This window comes from Aristolochia californica, unplaced genomic scaffold, assembly GCF_029961685.1.
Source record: "Aristolochia californica isolate CCGP_79_NKW_82.1479 unplaced genomic scaffold, dmAriCali1.0.hap1 SCAF_2, whole genome shotgun sequence".
In the NCBI taxonomy this organism is placed as follows: domain Eukaryota; kingdom Viridiplantae; phylum Streptophyta; class Magnoliopsida; order Piperales; family Aristolochiaceae; genus Aristolochia; species Aristolochia californica.
In genome coordinates this window covers 43,320,360-43,341,778 of record NW_027181881.1, presented here as the reverse complement: position 1 = coordinate 43,341,778, position 21,419 = coordinate 43,320,360, and the positions used below count along the sequence as shown (strand labels likewise).

The 21,419-nt window shown below is 38.0% G+C and overlaps 1 protein-coding gene across 2 annotated transcripts in view; it reads left to right on the top strand.

Annotated features, from left to right (window-relative positions):
* Positions 1 to 21,419, top strand: part of LOC137957196 (guanine nucleotide exchange factor SPIKE 1-like) — a 74,345-nt gene that overhangs the window by 43,838 nt on the left and 9,088 nt on the right. For both annotated transcript variants that reach the window (XM_068804932.1, XM_068804933.1), the window contains exons 21-24: positions 12,158 to 12,351; positions 15,502 to 15,632; positions 18,883 to 18,958; positions 19,092 to 19,202. In XM_068804932.1, coding sequence (XP_068661033.1) covers positions 12,158 to 12,351; positions 15,502 to 15,632; positions 18,883 to 18,958; positions 19,092 to 19,202 — 512 coding nt within the window. The remainder of the gene's footprint in view (positions 1 to 12,157; positions 12,352 to 15,501; positions 15,633 to 18,882; positions 18,959 to 19,091; positions 19,203 to 21,419) is intronic.

Here is a 21,419-nt window from a genome sequence, read left to right as displayed (position 1 = left end):
CTCATAGAATAATTTACTCAATCGGAAGTCAATCTCGTGATAAGTTTGACAAGCTGGATCTGATTCAGATAGATTTTTTTTGTTTTAAGGTTTCAGTCAGTATCTAACATCAGTTTGGGGTATTTTGAGTAGGATAACTAAAAAAAACACTGAACTAAAATAAACTTTTTACCTTTTACCCTGTGTACAGCCAAATTACATTAATATTCCTATATTGGTTTCTAATAGACCTGCTGATGTTGAAGATTTCATTTTACAATAATGCTACCAGAATCCATTAAAAAAACATAATGCTATCAGAGTCTTATCCGCCTTTCTCCATTTTGCACTTCCCTTTATATAGTTGGAGTTAGGCCTATTAGCCCTGTTGGAGTTATTTGGAAAAAAAGAAGAGAATTTGTAAAATCTATATTTGGATATACTTCTTATTTATATCATGGATTTGCAAGTTTTCTTTCTTTCATTAGTACAACTTAGGTTCGACAATGACTGATCTAACCAAAGCACGGCAAGGTCCTTGCTAAGTCAAGGTTTATTACTTATATTAAGTCCAAAACAGAGTGTTATGGTCCAATACATGATGTCTATCAGGCGATATAATTATCAAACTTGAAAGATCTTAACATACCTCACGATATTCAAAAAGTTGATAACCTCTATGAAGTTTAATGGTAAGAATATCTTCCAGATACTATTACTTGAACAATAGGAATCGAACTCTGATCTCTTTTCTTGCCTGAACTGGTGGATAAAGATATGATTCACATACTACACATGTCGAGCTGTGAAGTTTTGTGTTCATTGGACATTCCCAATTTCAAAAGGGATACAAAGTGTTATGATCCTGTTTGTGGGAAAATGTATGTACATATTGGCAGATGTGGCATTCTTTGAACGGTTGTTATATATTTTTTTTATCAAATTCATGAGTCTCTTGATGTCTACAACCTCCTCCTAATCTAGTCCCTTTGCCTCTTCTGATCGAGCCTATGACATGCCCTACACCCAGAGAGGTTTACGCTCCCACTAAGCCTTTACTAGAGTGGAAAAGAAGAGACATATCTGCCATACCAGCTTTGATTATGGTGGTATCAGTTGATATAGATTAGGCTCCATCCTTAGATATCCCTCCTACCTTGTCCAACTCTTTCGAAGATCCTTCTCATGATAGCACAACACCCTTGGATATTCCTATTGCCCTTCAAAAAAGGTGTTATGTCATGTACTCAAGATTCTATTTCTTAATTTGTTTCTTTTTGTGAATTTGACATCTAGTTATCATAAATTTGTGTTCTTGCTATCTTCTTCTATTTATCCTAAAACTTATGATGAGGCTAACGGTTAAGTGGGTGTGTGCAATCGAAGAAGAGATGTAAGCACTATAGTCTAGAGGAACACGAGAATTATGTGAGGGTTCACTTAGTGTACATCCTGTAGGGTGCCAATGGGTATTTCTATTGAATATTATGCTAATGGTATTGTTGAGAGATATAAGGCTAGGTTAGTGGCTCAAGGCTATACCCTGGCATATGGAGTAGTGCATGTGGATATTTCTATTAAATATCATGTTAATTGTACTATTGAGAGATTTGAAGCTAGGTTAGTGGCTAAAGGTTATACTCAGACCTATGAGTAGTCTAGTTTGCCACATTTCCATCAGTGGCTAGAATGAGTTTTATAAGGATTTTGGTCTCTATTATGGTTAATGAAGGCTGGAATTTGAATCAGTTAGACATTAAAAATATTTTTCTCCATGGTGACCTTTAAGAAGAAGTTTACATGAAAAACCTATTAGTGTTTGTTGCTCAGGGGATCACAAAAAGTATGTCGGTTGAAGCAAGCTATTTGTAGTTTCAAGGAGAAACCATGAGCCTAGTTTTAGAAATTTAGTGATGTTGTGACAGGATTTGGTTTTACGAGTTATTTTGATCATATAGTCTTTGTCAGTAAAAAACAGTCTGGAAGTGTGTTTTCTAATTGTTTATGTGGATGACATTGTCATTTCAAGGAGTGATACAAGTGGAATTGAAGAAACTAAAGACTACCTAAAACAACGTTTTGAGACAAAATTTGGTAGGCTGAAAATATTTTTGGGAATTGTTGAATTTATGGAAAAGAAAAATACTTCATTGACATGTTATAATCAGAGTACATGAACCTCTATTTATAATAGAGGAAGATTGTAGAGTCCAATTACAATAAAACTACCTTCGTCCAAATTACACCCAAATTCTAACACTTAAAGATAAGTCCTAGCATAAGTAAATAACTCAATATTGATAAAAGACAAACATAACTCAAACTAGAACTCTTATAGGACGTGACCATAAGATAAAGATGCCTTTGTGAGTGTCAGAGTGGTTCCGTCCACTCTTGTAGGTGGTAGCTTTCCGCACCTAAGAGATCAGTCTTTTGGTTGTATTGGCTAGTCGTTGTCATGGTATCAGAGCTGGGCACGCCACGTCCCGCGATCGAATCCCGTGAGAGGCGGTCAAGAATGGGCGGGGTGGGTGTCAGAGTGGTTCCGTCCACTTTTGTAGGCTGTAGCTTTCCGCACCTAATAGTTCGGTCTGTTGGGTGTATTGGCTAGCCGCTTTCATGGTATCAGAGTTGGGCACGCCATGTCCCGCGTTCGAATCCCTTGAGAGGCGGTAAGAATGGGCGGGGTGGGTGTCAGAGTGGTTCCGTCCACTCTTGTAGGTGGTAGCTTTCCGCACCTAAGAGATCGGTCTTTTGGGTGTATTGGCTAGGCGCTGTTAGTGAGTCCTTGATCTTCCAATTTATGTGATAAGGATGCCAACTCATGGTAATCATGGTGGGTTCTACTTCTTATGGGTTTGGGCCCATCTTATGGACCTTCCTTGGTCGTGTGACCCATCTTATAATACTCTTAGATATGTGAGCCTTTCTTGGTCGTGTGGGCTTGGGCCCTATCTTCCAACACTCCCCCTCAAGCTGAGGGTGAGAGAACATCAAGAACTTCAACTTGCTGCAAATGATGTATAAAATCTTTTTGTATAAAATGACAGTCCTCCAATCTTCCAACACTCCCCCTCACGTTGGTGATCTCTTCCATGAGACCTAGTTGGCCAATTCAGGGGGGAACCACTCTGACATAAAATAGATGTAATAATAAGTTCCTCCGTCATAGTGTCCCAACATTTGATATTTTGGACGGGGTATTAAGTTCCTTTGTCATGGAATCCCAAGCATTGACACTTGATATTTTTTACGGGGTATTAAGTTCCTTCGTCATGGAATCCCATCCATTGACACTTGATATTTTTGACAGGGTATTAAGTTCCTCCGTCATGGAATGCCAACTATTGACATTTTTTATATTTTTTACGGGGACAAATAAATAATGGTATGACGAAAGATACCGAGGCCACCTCTTCTTCAATAATAATGTCTCATCCAAAGAGACATAATAACAACTGTTGTAATGTAACACGACCATCTTGTAACACATATAACACGAACCAAAATAATAAACCTTGTAGAAGGACCCATGAAATAATCATAATCCAGTATAAATATTTTTTCTTAGATGCATAAGCTTCATCTTTTGTGCTCCCCCTTTCTTGAATATTTTGGTCACATAAAACTTATCCACAACATATGGAATAAAATACCTCTTCCTTGTACTTCTTCTACTTCTCCCCCTCAAGCTGGGAGGTAATGACAGTGATCCCAACTTGAACCAAATATCATAGATGTAGTCATAAGCCCAAATAACAGAGATGTATAGATAAACCCTCAAACCAGGGAGAAGTGAGATATTTTCCTGATATATTAACTCAAAAAGTGATGCAAAACAATGGGCTTAAATTTGGATTTTTCAATGCAACAGAATACCAGCATGACCTTTGATTCTTCCAATGCGAAATATTTTTAAATATAGATCAGATTGACATGAAATTTTATTCGTCTAAAAGTAGACTTAAAGACCTTTCATCCAAGTATAACTTCTCTTCATAAAATATAATTATCAGAAGATAAATAATCGGGCAGATTTCGGTCTCTGTCATCTGGCTGAACTAAGTATTGTTTCTCCTTTTTTTTTTTTCAGAATGACCATTGACTCTTCCTAGATCAATATCCCCTTATAAAAAATTCATACCGAGAATTGGTTGAATAGGTAAGAAAATAGACTTACATATCTTTCTTTTAATATATAATTCTCCATACAAAGTCTCTTTCTTGATAGCAAAAAATACCTCGGAAGTTGAAGCTTTCTGATGCTGTTAGAACCTGTTTTTCAATCTGACCTTTGCTGCTTCCAATATTGATTTCTCTTTGTAGATAACTCAGATAAAAAAATTGGTTGAATAGGTAAAAGAATATACTTACAAATTTTTCTTTTCATATATATATTTCTCCATATAAAGTCTAGTTCTTGAGAGCATAAAATACCTCGGAAGCTGAAACTTTCTGTTGCTGCTTGAACCTCTGTTGCAATCTAATCTTCGCTCATTCAAATATCGATATCTCTTTGTAGATAATTCCGATTGGAAAAAAATGCTTTTTCCTTGGAAAGTAGACTCAAATATCTTTCCGTCAATATATACTTTTCAATATGAAAATCTCAGTATGGAGGTGAGAACGCAAAGAAAAGTAACGGGTGTAGGGACTGAAAAAAATAACTACGAACCTAGACTTAGGGTTTAGGGTCTAGAGAAAAAAGGACCTCATTATCTCTGTGGGTTGACCAAGTCAACTTACAGAACCCGTTCTGATACCATGTTGAAGTTATGGAAAAGAAAAATACTTCAATTACATGTTATAATCAAAGTACGTGAACCTCTATTTATAATAGAAGAAGATTGTAGAGTCCAATTACAATAAAACTACCTTTGTCCCAATTACACCCAAATTGTAACATTTAAAGATAAGTCCTAGCATAATTAAATAACTCAATATTGATAAAAGACAAACATAACTCAAACTAGAACTCTTCTAGGACGTGACCATAAGATAAAGATCCCATCTTGTGGACCTTCCTTGGTCGTGTGGGCTTGGGCCCTATCTTCCAGCTGGTATCAAAGTAACTGACAACAAGAAAGATATCATACTTTCTCAAAGGCTGTATATTACAGATTTGTTAACACATATAGGATTTTTGTGAGCAAAGCCAGCTGAATGCCCAATGGAGACTAGTCTAGATCTACATGATGAAGGTAGTCCAAAGTTAAGAGGCAATACTGATTACAACAAACTAGTTGGCAAGTTGTTTGCAACAGTTACTTATGCCGTGGGAGTTACTAGTCAATTTATGGAGGGACCAAGGAAGTTATATCATGAAGTAGTAGTCAGAATTTTAAAGTATCTACAAAGGAGCCCTTGGAAAAGGTTAAGTTTTCGTCCACCAAGATAGCTTGATATAATATGTTGTTTTTTATGTTGACTATGCAGGCTCCAAAATTGATGAGATTTATAATTGGTTATTATTTGTAGGGGAAAACATAGTAACATGGAAACGCAAGAAGCAAACTTTTGTGGCTCATTCTAGTGTTGAAGAAGGGTAGAGGGCAACAATCCATATTGCTTGCGAATTGATATGGATCAAATGACTTTTGGCTGAATTTGGATTTGACATTTATAGGCCCATGGAAGCAGCAAATTTTATTGCCAAAACACAATGTTTCTTGAGAGGACTAAACATATAGAAGTTGACTATCATTTTATACGAGATGTTGTGCCACTGTGAAGATTTCTACAACTTTTGTACTATCATCTGAGCAACTGGGAGATGTCTTAACCAAGCCTTTACCAAGGAAAAGGTTTACTATTACATGTAGCAAACTGACATATATGCTCCAACTTGAGAGAGATTGTTGACGAATGAAACTTATGAAAGGCAATGCCGTAATTCTGTTTTTTTATTTTTTTTTAATTATCTATAAGGAGTTGAGAATAGTTTAGTCCATAGTGTTACAATCGGGGATCGGGACCCGACTTGGGTCCTTGAAATTCTGGGTTGGACCATTTGAGTCGACCCTTGCCACCAGCAGTCTCAGCTTTGACTTGGGACAGGTTGGACCATTGCAGATGGGATAAGTTTAACCCTCTGACGCAAGCTGCCTAGGCTCAAATCCATGTCGTTATAACACAATGGTTTAGTCAGTTCACTTAAAGTTCACTTATTTTATGCATATGTATAAGGGCTTTTGTCTTTTAGCTTTTACCCTATACTTGAGGATAAGAGGGGTTGAATTAGGGTCCAATATCTGGATTAATGAAGCTGCATTAACTTCTCTTTTCTGCTCTTCTTGTTCTGTCTTCTTCTCTCTCTAATCACTCAAATCTTCAGTTGCAAAATCTGTATCTGCTTGGTTTATTTGACTAGGTTAGATTTGATTGGCTCTATGTAGTAGAATTTGTCTAAAACCATATAGAAACCTGATCGTGGATGGACTATTCCAAACCCTCCCCCCCCCTCCCCCCCCTCAAAAATAAAAATAAAAAAAGAAGATTATCACAATGGGAATGAATTTTACCTTAGAAGGTTATCATAATGATAGAAGGAGGCTTCAACATGAAGTTCTCTCTTTCCCTAATATACCCGCTTCCCAACCTTCACAGTGTAGCTGCCCGTGACTAATACTCAACTTAATCATAAACTACCCTACATGTTGACACACTATGTCCTCATCATTCAGACAGGGTTTCTACTGCCCTTCTTGCCTTAAATATGGACACATGGTCTGTCCTTCCACTCTCTACTCTTTTTATATAAGTCTTTTAAAATTTGTATTTTGAACCAAAAAAAAAAAAAAAAAGAAGAGAAGAAGGCTATTAGAAGGTTGCTTACTTAGGGCATGCATTTTCAGTTTTTTGTCATCTTAAAAGTTTCATATGTTTTATATGCCATCCATATGTTTTATATGCCATCCATGTATTCTATAAACTTTGTAGCCATTGCCTAACCAAAAAATCATGTAGAGTGATTGTGCTTTTCCTAAGAAGGGATACACTTCCATGAATATTTCGAATATTCCAATTTGCATATTTCAACCAAAGCTCCTGAATGTTCTCACATTTAACTGAGCAACTTTCCAGTTATCTGAAATATCTTTGGACTCATCTGGAGTTAAAATTATCATGTGGAAGCCATTGCGGGGAAATAAGACATTCATATGTTGCATTGAAGATTGCAATAGATCCTCCCAGTATTCAGAGATGCTACTTTCTTTCACATGGGCAATGGAAAAACCCTCATTTTCTGGTTGGATGAATGGTGCGGCCCCCTCCCCCTCTCGGAGGACTTCTCAGGGCTCTCTAGGGTGGCTAGAGACCTCTCTTGCTCAGTGGCTGACTCATGGAGGGATCAGTTGTGGAATCTCCCGTTTCGCCAGAGACTAAATGATGTGGAATCTCCCGTTTCGCCAGAGACTAAATGATGTGGAAACTTCGGCTTTTTGCTCTCTCCTATCCAGACTCAACGGTATTATTATTCGGGAACATGTAGTTGACGAAGTGACTTGGAAGCCCAACATTTTTTTTTTTTGAAATAGAGTGTAAATATTTATTGTAAGATGAAGAAGTATACATACCTAGCTAAGGTGACCTTCCTCCACAACGAGCTGTTGGAGGGAAACACCCTTTTTAGCTTGATTATCTGCCAAATGATTAGCAAATCTAGGAATATAATTCTATTTACTATGTATTTGGGAAATTAAAGTGCAGATATCCTCAAATAATTCCCAATGCCGCCAAGGAGGTTTCGAAGGCTTCATACACCAATTGATAACAACTTTTGAATCGCCTTCAACACAAAGCGGGCCCTCCATCTTTTTCTTGAAGAGCTTTAACCCATTGTACAACTCGTGTAACTCAACACTGGTTGAATCAGATATACCAATCGGTTCAGTGTATGATAAAAGAAGATTCCCATTCTCGTCATGAATCACACCACCAAATCCAGCCGGCCCAGGGCAACCAATCGCACTTCCATCAAAATTTAATTTGAAGTGTCCCAACGGTGGTGGAGGCCAAATTGTCATAGGAGGAGGACGCGGCCGGAAACACATTTCCACAATAAGACTCTAGTTTTCATGCAAATTTGATCCTTGTAAGTTACGAAATTCCTTCCGCATGAGTACCCAAGAGGACACTTGCCCAATGATTCTATTGCATAAAATTTTCTAGGGAAGAAATTTTTTATTAAATTTTCTGTTGTTTCTCTCTTTCCATAGATTCCAGACAATGTAACCCACACAACAAGAAATTAATATTTTTCCAAGTTTGGGAAGATGAGCGCTTGTAACAGTGAGTATTGTGGAAGGTAATGATTGAGATGGGCAATATTGCAACCCAATTTTGTTTATGAGTTCGAGCCAAACCAATTGGGCATATTCGCAGTGTTAAAGGATATGATCAGCAGTTTCAGGAGAGGAATGACAAAAAGGGCACAAGGGGTCCGAGATACTATTTCCATGTCGAATTAATGCGATGGAGGTTAAGATTTTTTTCCGGCATAGGGTCCAAATAAAAAACTTTGCACTAGGTGGAATGTGTAAAGACCACGCAAAAGCAGCTGGATGGATTGGTTGATTTGCTTAGAGAGAGATCAGGAAGTGGTAGGCAGAAGCAGTAGAGAACGTACCTTGCCTGCATGGTGTCCAAATGAGTGTGTTTGGAGCGTTTTTTATTCTTCCCGTTGAGAGACTTGTGACAAGGTTTGCGGCTTCAAGAGCTTCAACGTCTGACAAAGCTCGTCTGAGATCTAAGTTCCACTCACTAGAGGTAATCCTTTGCACAAAAACGGTTGCATCTTGTTCACTTGCCAGGTGATAGATACATAAATGACTAACCTTGAAACAGAGTTGGTTGCACATTAAATTTCCAGATCCACTTCAACAGTAAGGCAGAATTGGTTGTTGCAATATCCCGGATCCCGAGACCACCCATTACAATGGGTTTACAAACATCATCCCATTTTACAAGGCTATATTTTCTTTCCCCATTTGGCCCACCCCATAAAGATCTCCTTTTAAGGAGTTCTATTCTATTCTGAACAGAGGCTAGACAGTGATACAAGGAGAGAAAATAAGTGGGTACGCCATGTAAACATGATTTTATGAGAACAAGCTTACCGGCTTTGGACAGAAATTTTCCCTTCCATGATGCAAGACGGCCTTCGAGGCGCTCAATGACAGGGTGCCAAACGCTTTTTGTTTGTACGACGGGAGTCAGTGGTAGACCCAAGTAGATTTCTCCTCAGCTTGTAGTTTTTTTGTTGGCAGCGGAAGGTCTCTTAAATTTTAGGACGATTGGTGGACAGGGCAGGAACCTTTGAGGAACTCCTTCAGAAATCTCTTCCTTCTTTCCACACAAAGGGAAATATCAGCAGCCGATGCTTTTGAGGGGGGTGGTTTGAGTCTTCATCCCCGAAGGGGTCTTTCTGATACAGAGGCTACGAAAGCAAGTTGTTTATTGGATTCTTTGAATCATGTCAGAATGAGGCCATCTAATGCAAACAAGCTCATTTGGTGGCCTGACAAAAGCGGTAAATTCTCAGTTTCATTTGCATACAGACACATTAATGGTTGGACTCAACGCAAAGTGAACACGATATCTACTTTGTTTGGTGTCTCTGTACCTTCCAAAGATCAAATTCTTCATATGGAGCACTTGCCAAAGCTAGATCCTTACGGCGGATGTGCTTCGAAGAAGGGGTCACCCTTCTATAGACCCGCTATGTCCTTTTTGCAACATTGAAGCCGAATCCACCAGCCATACTGTGCTATTGTGCCAGTTCTCTTGGAATGTGTGGACCTCTGTCTTGTGCAAGTTGGGGTTGCAATTCTGTATATTTGCGGATTTGATCTGTTTTAGCAAGTCGATCATTGGCTATCCCCTTCCTGGGCTTGTAAAATGATGCTCTCAGCCTACGCTTGTTTTGTGCCGTGGGGGCTTTGAAACGAACATAATAGAAGGCGGTTCAATACTAAATTTGAAACTGAGGCAAGAATAGCAAAAAAAGTGACGGGTCAAATTTCCACCTGGCTTTTGACAAAGAAGCCTTTCTGCTCTTTCAAGGGCACCTCCATTCGTGATAGTTGGAGCAACCTGGCAAGGATGCATTTTGGGACCAAGGTTCAAGTTATGAAAGAGTGGGCTCCCCCGGAGCTTGGGTACCTAAAATTGAATTTTGACGGCTCTTCTTTTGGCAATTTGGGGATCGCAGGTTTTGGAGGTGTGATTTCGGATCCATCTGGCAATCAATGGGTCCATTAGGCATCTCCGATTCAACGTTTGTAGAGCTATATGACCTTCTCAATGGGTTACGGGTGTTTAAAGATAAATGCAGTGGTCCAATTCACATTGAAGGGGACTCCAAGGTAGTCATTGGTTGGTGCCAGTGTGCTTCCCTTCCGCCATGGAGGCATTGGGAACTCTTTCAGGAGATTTTAGAGATTACTTCATTATTTTCTTGTATTTGGTCTCACATTCCGAGATCTGCAAATTCAGCAGCAGATGTGCTTGCCAAGCAGGGAGCTTCCCTTCAACATCTTGTTGTTAGGGATTTGCTCTCTTCCTTTGTAAATTTTCGCTTGTTAATACAATACACATCTTTATATAAAAAAAAAAAAGTGGTAGACCCAAGTATGTGTCGGGGAGAGATGCAACTTTACACCCCAAATAGCTGGCCATTGAGTTTAATATGGAGGGATCAATATTAAATCCAATGACAAAAGATTTAGCCCAACTTACCTTTTGGCCAGAAGACAATTCGAAAATGTTGAGCAAGGCTTTCATGTGGGAAATCTGTCTCATAGAACCTTCTCCAAAAAGAATAGTGTTACCAGCATACTGCAAGATCGGAATATCTTCGTGTGATCGGCCAACATTAATGGCCAATTCACTGTTGCTTCTGCCTACTCTCATGGCAAAAAGCAAGACTATAGTATGCATGAGCACAAAACAAACTTGGCTTGGAAGCTCTCTGCGCTAAGCAAAATCAAGTTCTTCATGTGGTTGGCCATCAGAGAACAGATTGGCAACCTTCATAGAAGAGGCTTCACCACCCCTGACCGTTCTTGTCCCCTCTGTGGAGTATGCGATGAGACAGTCCAACATGTTCTCTTACATTGTGGATTTTCGTGGCAAGTTTGGATGAAGATTTTTCAGAAGATAGAGCTTCATCAGGACCTCTTCGGAACCTATGAGATGGTAAGGGGGATCTGCCTTCCTTGGTTGGTCAAGTTAATTCTTTTGCCATGTCTTGCACATGTCCCTTGGTGCTTATGGCTCGAGCGAAATAACCGGAGATTCAACTCCAAATCTTGCACCCCAGACAATACGGCTTCACATGCTGTGGGCCTTATCTCGAGCTGGTTACATACCAGAGAGGAGTTTGCCACTCTATCAGGTGTTTCCCTTCGGGAAAACTGGAGGTTGACCGCTCATATGACGGGCCCTTGCAAGACTCCGGTTATGGCCATCTTGGATCCTCCCTCTTGCGACTACATCAAACTCAATTTTGATGGTAGTGCTATTGGCTGTCCTGGGTCGGCTGGAGTAGGTAGTGTTTTCAGTGGCATCAATGGAGACCCTATTCTTTCTTATGTTAGGCCGGTGGGTATGGTTGATTCAAATACTGCTGAAGTAAGTGCTCTTCTATTCGGCCTCCGAATCTTCAAGAAACGTCTCCATGGTAAACTAATTATTGAAGGAGACTCAAAGACTGTCATCTGTTAGTGTTCAAAAGATAGCTCCCCCCCTTGGCGTCACTAGCCTATCACTGATTGTAGTGTTGACATTGTGTTTTCTATTCACTGTAATAGGAATCTCATTCCTAGATCAGCCAACTCCTTGGCTGATAAGTTGGCTAAATTCGGAACTTCCTAGCAAACTCTCATTGTTTGGGAAGGCTTCCCCCCTTTGTAAATTGCTCTCTTGAGCTTTTGTCTTAATAAAATTCAGCATCATTTACGAAAAAAAGAAGATTGCAAAAGAAATCTAGTGGTTCCTATGTTGTTCTTATAAATTGTTTACTTTTTCACTCTTTCAGTTTGTTGTAATTAGCTCTCTTGGCCTATGTATATTTTTTCTATCTTTTAATAATTTTTTTTGCCAACATCACAAAACAGAGAAAGTTCCAGTCTTTTTTATATTATGTTAATTTTTCTGTTTTTTCTATTGGATGTAGGTGAGGAAATTCCACCATTGCAACTGAAAGAGGGTGTTTTCAGATGTATCATGCAGCTGTACGATTGCCTTCTCTCTGAGGTGCATGAGCGCTGCAAGAAGGGATTAAGCCTAGCGAAACGGTTAAATAGTAGTTTGGCTTTCTTCTGTTATGACCTTCTGTCTGTTATAGAGCCACGTCAAGTTTTTGAGCTGGTATGTTTTGAAACTGAGAAATCATCTTTTACTATTGTTCTTGGCTGCAAAAGCAGGTATACGGACAACTAGTCATGTGGGCTCTGCTTCTGACTGCTATCTTTTCTCTTATCCACAATGGATCAGTGAATCTGCTGTCATGGTTTCATTTTTAAAAAGGATCCATCTGTTAAAGAAAAATAAGTTTGTTGCTTGGAGATCAGTGGGAGGAGCAAGGTAGTCAATGTATCTTCTGTAAAATTTGTTGATTGTATCATAATTTTTGGGTTTACGAGTCGTGCTCGAGTGTTGAAATTCTGTAAGAAAGGAAGAGAGATGGATGAGGTAGGTTAATGAGGGGATGAGTTGAATGCTAGTGAGAAAGAAAAAAGATATGAAAGCCTTAGATATGTGAGGATGTGGAACTGTTGAGATGGTTTGCAGTAGCTATGGTTTCAGTCCATAGGGTAACTGAGATCACTGTTCAATTAGGTCTCTTGAACAGACTTTACTGTCTTAGTTATTTTATTCTTTTTTCTACCTACTCAGTGAGTCCTGGAGAAGAATATAAGTATCGACTCTCATGAAGCTGCAATAATAAGCTTATGTCTCAGATGATATATTATTCCAAAACCAACAAACAGTAGTGAAAATAGAACTGGTTAGTGCTCAGTCATCACATGCTTAAATGTTCGTCCTCACTCAAAGCTGCTGCCACCGAATGGTGTTCAAGGAGTCTTAAGCGCTGCTATATCTTTGGAAAACAAAATAGGAGAAGTATTAGGGTTTTGTATAAATTAAAGCAAGAATGGCCAGTGTTTTTTAAAGGGTAAGGTTGCTTGACAACAATTATAAGATTTTAATCGCTTCTTTCTTGCAAAAATGCCTTTGTGGATGTTTTGAAGAAAATAATAGACCAAGGAAGAAATAGATACATCCCATAAAGAAATCTGAATAGGTTAAAGATTCTTATTGTCTCATAAGCAATGAAAATCATGGCTCAGCTCCTTCCCAAATTCAAAGTGGCTACTAAATGTTATGTCGGAAATGGAAATACATCAAAGTTCTGGAATGATTGGTGGGTAGGCCAAGCACCCCTCAAAAACAGCTTTCTGGTAATTTGTGGCCTCTCAGGTAACTCAGAGATCAATATCTCGGATAGTTGGTAAAAAAAACGAGGTTGGAATTTAAACCTCAGAAGACATCTTACTAATGCTGAAGCTCTCCTCGCATCCCAACTCCTTATCACTCTTCCACACAGCCAAATAAATTCATCCGATGATACTCTAATCTGGACTCCGTGTCCAAAGGGATCTTTCTCCACATCTTCTACCTATGCATTCTTAAACAACCTATCAAATCACCCAAACCACACTACGGCCCATGCGTGGGATCTGCTTGGCCCCCCTCGTGCTAAGTTCTTCATTTGGTCTGCCTTCAGAAACAAAATCCTAACCTTTGATGCTTTAATTCGTAGGGGCACTTCTACCTTGGACCATCACTGCCCCTTCTGCACAAATACCCCAGAAACAGCAACTCACGTCCTTCTTTCTTGTTAGTATGCCTACGAAGTTTGGACATTCCTTTTAAACAAAATTGGCCTCAAATTCTGTGCATCTAGAAACCTTGCTGACACTGTCCTCTCACTTGTCAATTTGCAGCTTCCAAAGCTTGGGAAAATGATTTTATCTTGCTGCATTGGACATATTATCTGGGCTCTCTGGAAAGAATGTAACAAAAGGAAATTCAAATTCAAATCTTGTCCTATTGAGGTTTTGACTGAGCAAATATCTAGTCAAGTCTCTGTTTGGCTCTTAAACAGAAAAGAATTCAAAAACTTCAGTGGCTCAAACTTCAGAGGAAACTGGCAATCTATTGCTAAGATGTCCCTACCCTCTCGCCCCCCCTACTATGGCCACATGGACCCCCTCTCCACCTGGATGCATAAAGATCAATTTTGATGGCAGTGCGTTAGGCTGCCCTGGTCCTGCAGTTTTCGATGGTGTTATCCATAATGAAAATAGCGAACTCCTCTTCTTTTATGTTGGTCCCCTTGGCAGCACAGACTCGACTACTGCAGAACTTTCTGGCCTTCTGCACGGGCTCAAGGTCTTCACCAGCCATCTCTCAGGCCCCCTCTGTATTGAAGGCGATTCAACAGTAGTCATCAATTGGTGTGCAAACCATGGTCAACCTCCGTGGCGACATTGGGATATGCTTCAAGAAATCTATAATTTACTTTCAGGGTTAAATTGTATATGGAAACAAATTCCACGCTCTGGTAGTCACTTAGCAGACTCTCAGACTAAAGCGGTTGTGTCTCTCCAACACTTTGTTATGGAGTCCAGCCCCCAAAGCTAGGTTTGTATTCCTTTCTTTTGTTTATCAATATACATACATTTCATCAAAAAAAAAAAAAAAGCAATGAAAATCATGAACCTAGCTTTTGCTGGAAAGGGAAATGCATCTTTTTGTTATAGTTTCAGTGTTTCACTTCTATGATGTGCAAACATTATATTACCTTAAAGTTCATTCATTATATTTACCATGAGAAAAGCATACTCAGGTTTCATCATTCATTACCACATAGTTGTGAAATATCTATTAGTCTCTTTTTTTAGCCACTGTGATAGGCCCTTGCACTTCAAATGCACATTTCATACCTTAATAGTGAAATTGTGGTACATCTTGTGGGAGTAGGTGCCTTAATAGTTGATCTCAGAACTTGAGGTACTCAATCTCCTTGACGGACAATTTCATTTACTGATTGTGCCTTTGGTTTAATGGCCTTATTGGGAGTTTAATAATTTGTGGTCCGGGTTTGTGTTACATGCATGTGAGTCATCTTGTGTTTGTATGTGGCCAATATCTTTGTTAGTGGGAATAGTCCCACATGGACCAGTGTTAGGAAAGATCCTATAGTTATTAGTTGGGAAATGGTCTCCTAGCTTTGGCTTGTCATTTTGGGATGAACCTGCATCCAATTTTAGCAATTTTAAAAACAATGTTTTTTTAAAGGTTTAAAAGAACATATTTGCATCCGGTTGTACATTTTATTGCATGAATTTCTGGACCATAACATTAGTCTTGTTGAAGAGATTCATCTGGTCTTGCAGCTATTATTCTTAGATATTAGCTTGTTTGATTCAAAAGGACTATGACTTTGTGCAGGTTTCTTTGTATATGGACAAGTTTGCTGGTGTCTGCCAATCCATTCTACATGACTGCAAGCTCACATTTTTGCAGATAATATGTGACCATGATCTCTTTGTGGAGATGCCTGGAAGGGATCCATCTGACAGGTACCAAGTTAATACATTGGGAGATACTGTTGTCTCTGAACATCATGAGGGTTCTATCTGCTTGAAATTTATGCTATCCTATACAAATGACGGTAATTTTTGTTGTTTCAATGTGGCTTTTGTAAGTCCAGCAAATTTAGTATCTGATCGAGAAAGAATTGCAATGATCTGTCTTATTATCCAACTTAAAAGAACAAGGGATTGAAGAGGAAAATCCATGAGTTTCTGTGGAAGTTTGTAACTGAGATTAGGGCGATGCAGCACATACTTATGTGGAGGATGTTGGGTCTTATTTCAAGTTTGCTAAAATTATAATTTTTATTTGCAAGTCACTTGCTGGTTTTATGGGAAGCATCACTGAAATAGCAACTTGCTTTTTTGGCTAAAAGCTCCACTTAGAAAGTATTTTCAATTAGTAGTTTTTTGCTTTTAGTTTGGTGCTTGTTTCTAAAATAGGGAAGTCCTAATTAGAGCCTATTTACAAAAATGGGCAACACTGGAGTTTTCTATTTTTTTCACTTATATGCTTATAAAAGCCCTTCATATGTATCACATAAATTACATTTTTGCTGTTGAACAAAGTTCTGGTTTGGTTCTCTCTTGGATAAACTTATCCTTTTTTTTCTGTTTGTTATTTTTCTTAATAGCTGCATGAACTCTATTTTATGTCCTTCAAGTTTTATCCATGCATCCAGATTGCAGTTTTCTTAGTTGTTATTGAAATCTAGGTTATCCATACTCTAGAGGAAGCATTCAACTTTATTATTCCTTGAATCTAAACCACCATGTTGTGCCAAAGGCGAGGTCTGGATCTAGGGTATTAAATTCTGCAATGTCCTATTCCTATTAAACTAATAGTTTTGTCCCTTAAATATCCTCTCCGAAATTTTAGAGATGTGTTTTTTTTCTTTTCTTTTTTTGAAATGATGTTGAATTTTATTAAGAGAGCTCAAATGAGCAGATTACATGAGGGGAAACCTTCCCAAACAATGAGAGATTGCTAGGAGGTTCCGAATTTTGCCAATTTATCAGCCAAAGAATTGGCTGATCTAGGAAAAAGATGTTTTTATTGAATAGAAGATATGGAAGAGTCTTACATGACTCTCAATATAAGAAGTCTTACAGAGCCAGAATTATTATGGAATGAGGTCTCACAGAAGAGTTTTAGTTAAAAGGTGTTTTAGTTATGTTAGTTTTTTATCTATGTCCAATTGTTTAATTATGCAAGGACTTATCTTTAAGTGTTAGACTTTGGGTGTAATTGGATCAAAGGTAGTTTAATTGTAATTGGACTCTATTACTTTCCTTTATTATAAATAGGGGTTCATGTACGCAGATTACAACAAGTTAGTCGAGTTTTTCTCCTTTCTAGAAATTCAAAATATCAGAACAGGTTTTGTGAGTTGACTTAGCCTACCCACAAAGATAGTGTGATCCTTTTTTGATCTATCATCTCTAGTAGTTTAGGTTCGTATTATATTTTTTTTCTTTCGGTCATGTCCCAATGCCCATTGTTTTCTAGGCGTTCTCACCTTTATGTTGTGATTTTCATATTACAAATTATATATTGACAGATAGATCTTCAAATCTACTTTCCAATGTAAAATAAATTTTGGTAATTATAATTTTCTACAAAGAGAAATCGATATTTGAAGCAGTGAAGGTCAGATTGCAAGAGAGGTTTGAGTAGTAACAAAAAATTTCATCATTCGAGCCGTTTTATGCCATCAAGATCGAGACTTTATATAGAGAAATATATGTCAAAAGAAAGATATGTAAGTTTATTTTCTTACCTAGTCAACCAATTCTTAATCTGAGTTTTCTAGAGGGAGATTGAGATCTCATAAGAGTCAAAGGTCATACTGGACAAAAAACAAAGAGTATTCAGTTCGATTAGATTACAGAGTCCGAAATCTGTCAGATTCTTTATCTCAAAAGAAGTATGTTTTATGAAGAGAAGTTATACTTAGATGAAAGGTATTGAAGTCTAGTTTTAGAAAGAGAAAATTTGATGTCAATTTGATCTATATATAAGGAGATATTCGCATTGGAGTCGACAAGGGTAGAGCTAAAGAATGAAGAGAATCAAGAGGTCATAAAAGATTTAATAACGAATATTTTTGTGTCAAATTAGGTATCAAATTAAAGCTCTTCGATCCTATAAATCTCTTATCTTTGCAAAGCCTAATTTAGGAAATTGAGCTAATTCAGGAAAGTCTATCATTGGAAAGTTTTTGTTTTGATTCTGCAAAATCTGGAAAGTATTCCAGATAGGAATTCGTTGAGTATTTGATTAGAAATTTTCCTCATATGGATTGATTAATTTGGAAACAGAAACTTGTAAGTTATGTTATGCAATTATCAGAGTTTCCATAGTCAATACTGTTTTCAAGTTTTGTGTTTTTGTTACTTGAGTTTATATCTTTTGCCTCGTGAACTCTGAAAATTTTTACTCACCCTCATGAAATTATCTTGAGGTCATACTTGGTCAAATTTTTTAAATTATTTTTCTATCGTTATTGTCCCCTTCTTTTTATCAAAGTGGTTATTTTTGCCTTCGTTACTTTCCCCACATACCATTTTTTATCAATTACTTTTATCAAGTTAGTGAAGTTTTTCTCTTTTCCAAATATTCAACAGTTTTCTTTGACAAATAATGGGTTTATTACTATGAATGTCAAAAGAAACAAAGACGAACAAGCGACCTAATGAATTGAACCTAGATGATTTTGCTAAAGTGGTCTTGATAAACAAAGACAAGTAAACAACCTTATTAATTGAACCCAAACAATTTTGCTAAAGTTAGGTCTTAATCATCCCAAAATGACTAGCCAAACTTAGGAGCCTTTTCCCAACTAATAACTAAAGAACTTTTCCTGACATTAGCCTATGTGGAGTTATCTTACTCTAACCCTATAATTGGACAATAGACCCGAGACATGAACATATAAACAGGTATGAACTAGGCCCTATGGAACATATGTTTTGCTTTGATACCATGTTAAAATTGGGTTTATGTTCATCCCAAAATGACTTGACTAAATTTAGGAGGCCTTTTTCCCATTTCTTAACCACAAGATTTTTTTTATGTGAACATATGTAGGATTGTTCATTCTAACAGATTTAAATACAAAGATTATGGCTTAGACTCCTTTCGCAACAGTGTCCGACTTTACACATATTTCCTTATTGGAGGAATGTGAAGTCTTAAATGTGTGATGCAATTTCCATTGTTCTTTGTCTCGCACAGGAACTATCTTTCATCAGTGTTAATACAAGAGCTTTTTCTCACTTGGGATCATGATGATCTGTCTCAGCGAGCCAAGGTGAGTCATTACTTTATTAGTACTTGAACATGATGAAAGTTATGCTTACTCTTGTCCTACAAATATCTCTTTTACCTCCATTTATTTTTCAGTCTTTTTTTCCTTTTGAATTTATTTTGTTTTTAATTTGTAGGCGGCTCGAATCTTGGTAGTTCTTATGTGCAAGCACGAGTTTGATGCTCGATATCAGAAACATGAGGACAAATTGTACATTGCTCAATTATATTTTCCACTAGTTGGACAGGTGCAAATCTTGACCTATAACATGTTGTTTTGGCATTCCTATGGTTAAGGAAATTGCAGACCCCATTTTTTTAGCAAAAGTAGATATTTTATTTCAATTGTGTGCAGTTTTATGAAACCTGACCTGGTTACCAACCTGGAAAGGTAATTAGGTCTTGTCGAACGTGGGTGAACTGTGTTTGACCCCATGTTTGGATGTCATATTTAAAAATAAATAGGAAGGGGGTGAGCTTGCCCTCCCTTTGGCACCTGTATAGTAGAGGCATCAAGGAGAGGAAGTTCTGAATGGCAGTGTGGGGGTGGGAACCCCGCTTCAAAGAATTAAGGGGAGGAGCACTGCTCCCTAGTCAAGCCTCTTTTTGTTTGCTGATACGGGATGTCCCCTCCTCTCTACGGTTTTGAACCTCAACACAACAGAGGGGAAAGTGGGGGCCTAATGCCATTAAATTACTGATATAAAGTTGAGGGTTATGTCTGGAACATGGGTATTCCAACCTTTATTTTCTCAAATCTAAGAAAATCCTGTTTCAGAAGTTCAAAGAGAAGATCTGTAAATTTCTGGTGTTACTTTTGTAACTAGCAGTAGTAATAGAAATAAAGTTGAGCGACAGGACTAGAATATGTGTAACCCAACATCTACCTTCGTAACTCTAGGAAATCCCTAGTTTTCTAAGTTGAAAGAGAAGAACTTGAAATTTCAGGTTTTGTTTTCTCAAGTAGCTGTAGCTATTACAAGAGAAGAACTCACTAAAAACTATTCGCAGTCAAAGGAAAGAGAAAAGATGGTGCTCTGGCAACCAAAAAACAAACGTTTTAATTTTCAAAACTTGTTACAATTGATTCACCTATTTATAGATTCTAAGACATCCATTGACTTGTTGAAATAAGTAGCATTACCTCAATGAAAATTTCGTATTGATCAAACATCCAAATTACAATTGATTTGTGACTTCCATAGTGAAATCAACTGCTAAGAAAGAATTCCAGTAACTAATTTAGATGAGAACTACTAAATAATAAATTTACTAACTTTGGAACATCCCTAAATTGACTATTACTAAAGAAGATTGACTTTCTTAAAGAGAAGAACTCTCCTAATTGGGACTGTGGACAAATTAGGGAACTACTAAAAGTGGAAGCATGCTATACTTTCCTATGACGATGATTTTTTAAATTAGGAACAATTTTCTTCCAGTGTCCTTTTTGCCTATTTTTCTTCCCTCTTTTATATAGTTTCAATTGTTTTGGATGGCTTTCTTCTTTCATAACTGAGCTTTGTACTACATCATGATCCTTCCTCCCCGTGCATTTGAAGAGGGGGAAATAGGTGAGCTCCAGGTGTGCTCCCCCTTCTGTTTGTCGTACAGGAGAGGGGTTGTCGCACTCCCCCCACCATGTGGAACCTCCCCACGGTGGAGTGAAGAGCAGTTGCTCCTTCCCCCACCGTGTGGAACCTCCCCACGGTGCCGTGAAGAGCAGTCATTCCTTCCCCCACCATGCAAAACATTCACACAAAAAAGAGGTGGTTGCCCCTCCCTCGCGGTGTTGGAAAGGGGGGTGGGTGCCCCCTTCTTTGGGGGTACTACAACGGAAGTTTTCAACGTGCAACCCAGTCACAAGCTGACCTGGCTGAGCAGCTAACTAATCATCAAAACTTGGTTTGTCAAATGCATTTTGCTTGGTTCTCGATTCATTGCTGTATCAGACTTGAAGTGGGGAAAGGATCTAGATGAACCTCATTCAATCAGCCAGTCTGATAACACTATTTATGTGTTACAACTGATTACATGCTATCCTTGTGGTTTTCTTTAACGCAATGATTTTCTACTCTTCTTCTCTTAAGTTGTCATGAAAAAGTCAGGATGCTGACAAACCGTGCTTACCAAATTTTATTTATTGATACAAGTGGAGTTAAGGATGTTGGCTGTATTGTAGTGTGTATCATGCATACTTATCAGAGCACAATATAGATCCTGTGTAGCAAGGATAAGGTTGCATTGTTGAATACCAACGACACATGGGAGAGCATATTTCAGTAAAAAAAAAAAAAACGAGAAAAACCAACTTGGAGTCTAGATCATTTTGAAAATTAACATTACTTTGATCCTGGTGGTTTCCCTTTCCAGTTGTTCTTTTCTGCTAAAACTTTTGGAGTTTGAAGGATCAATATACACTAAAAGTGTACTATTTCCTTTGGTTGAACACTGGAACTGCTTTT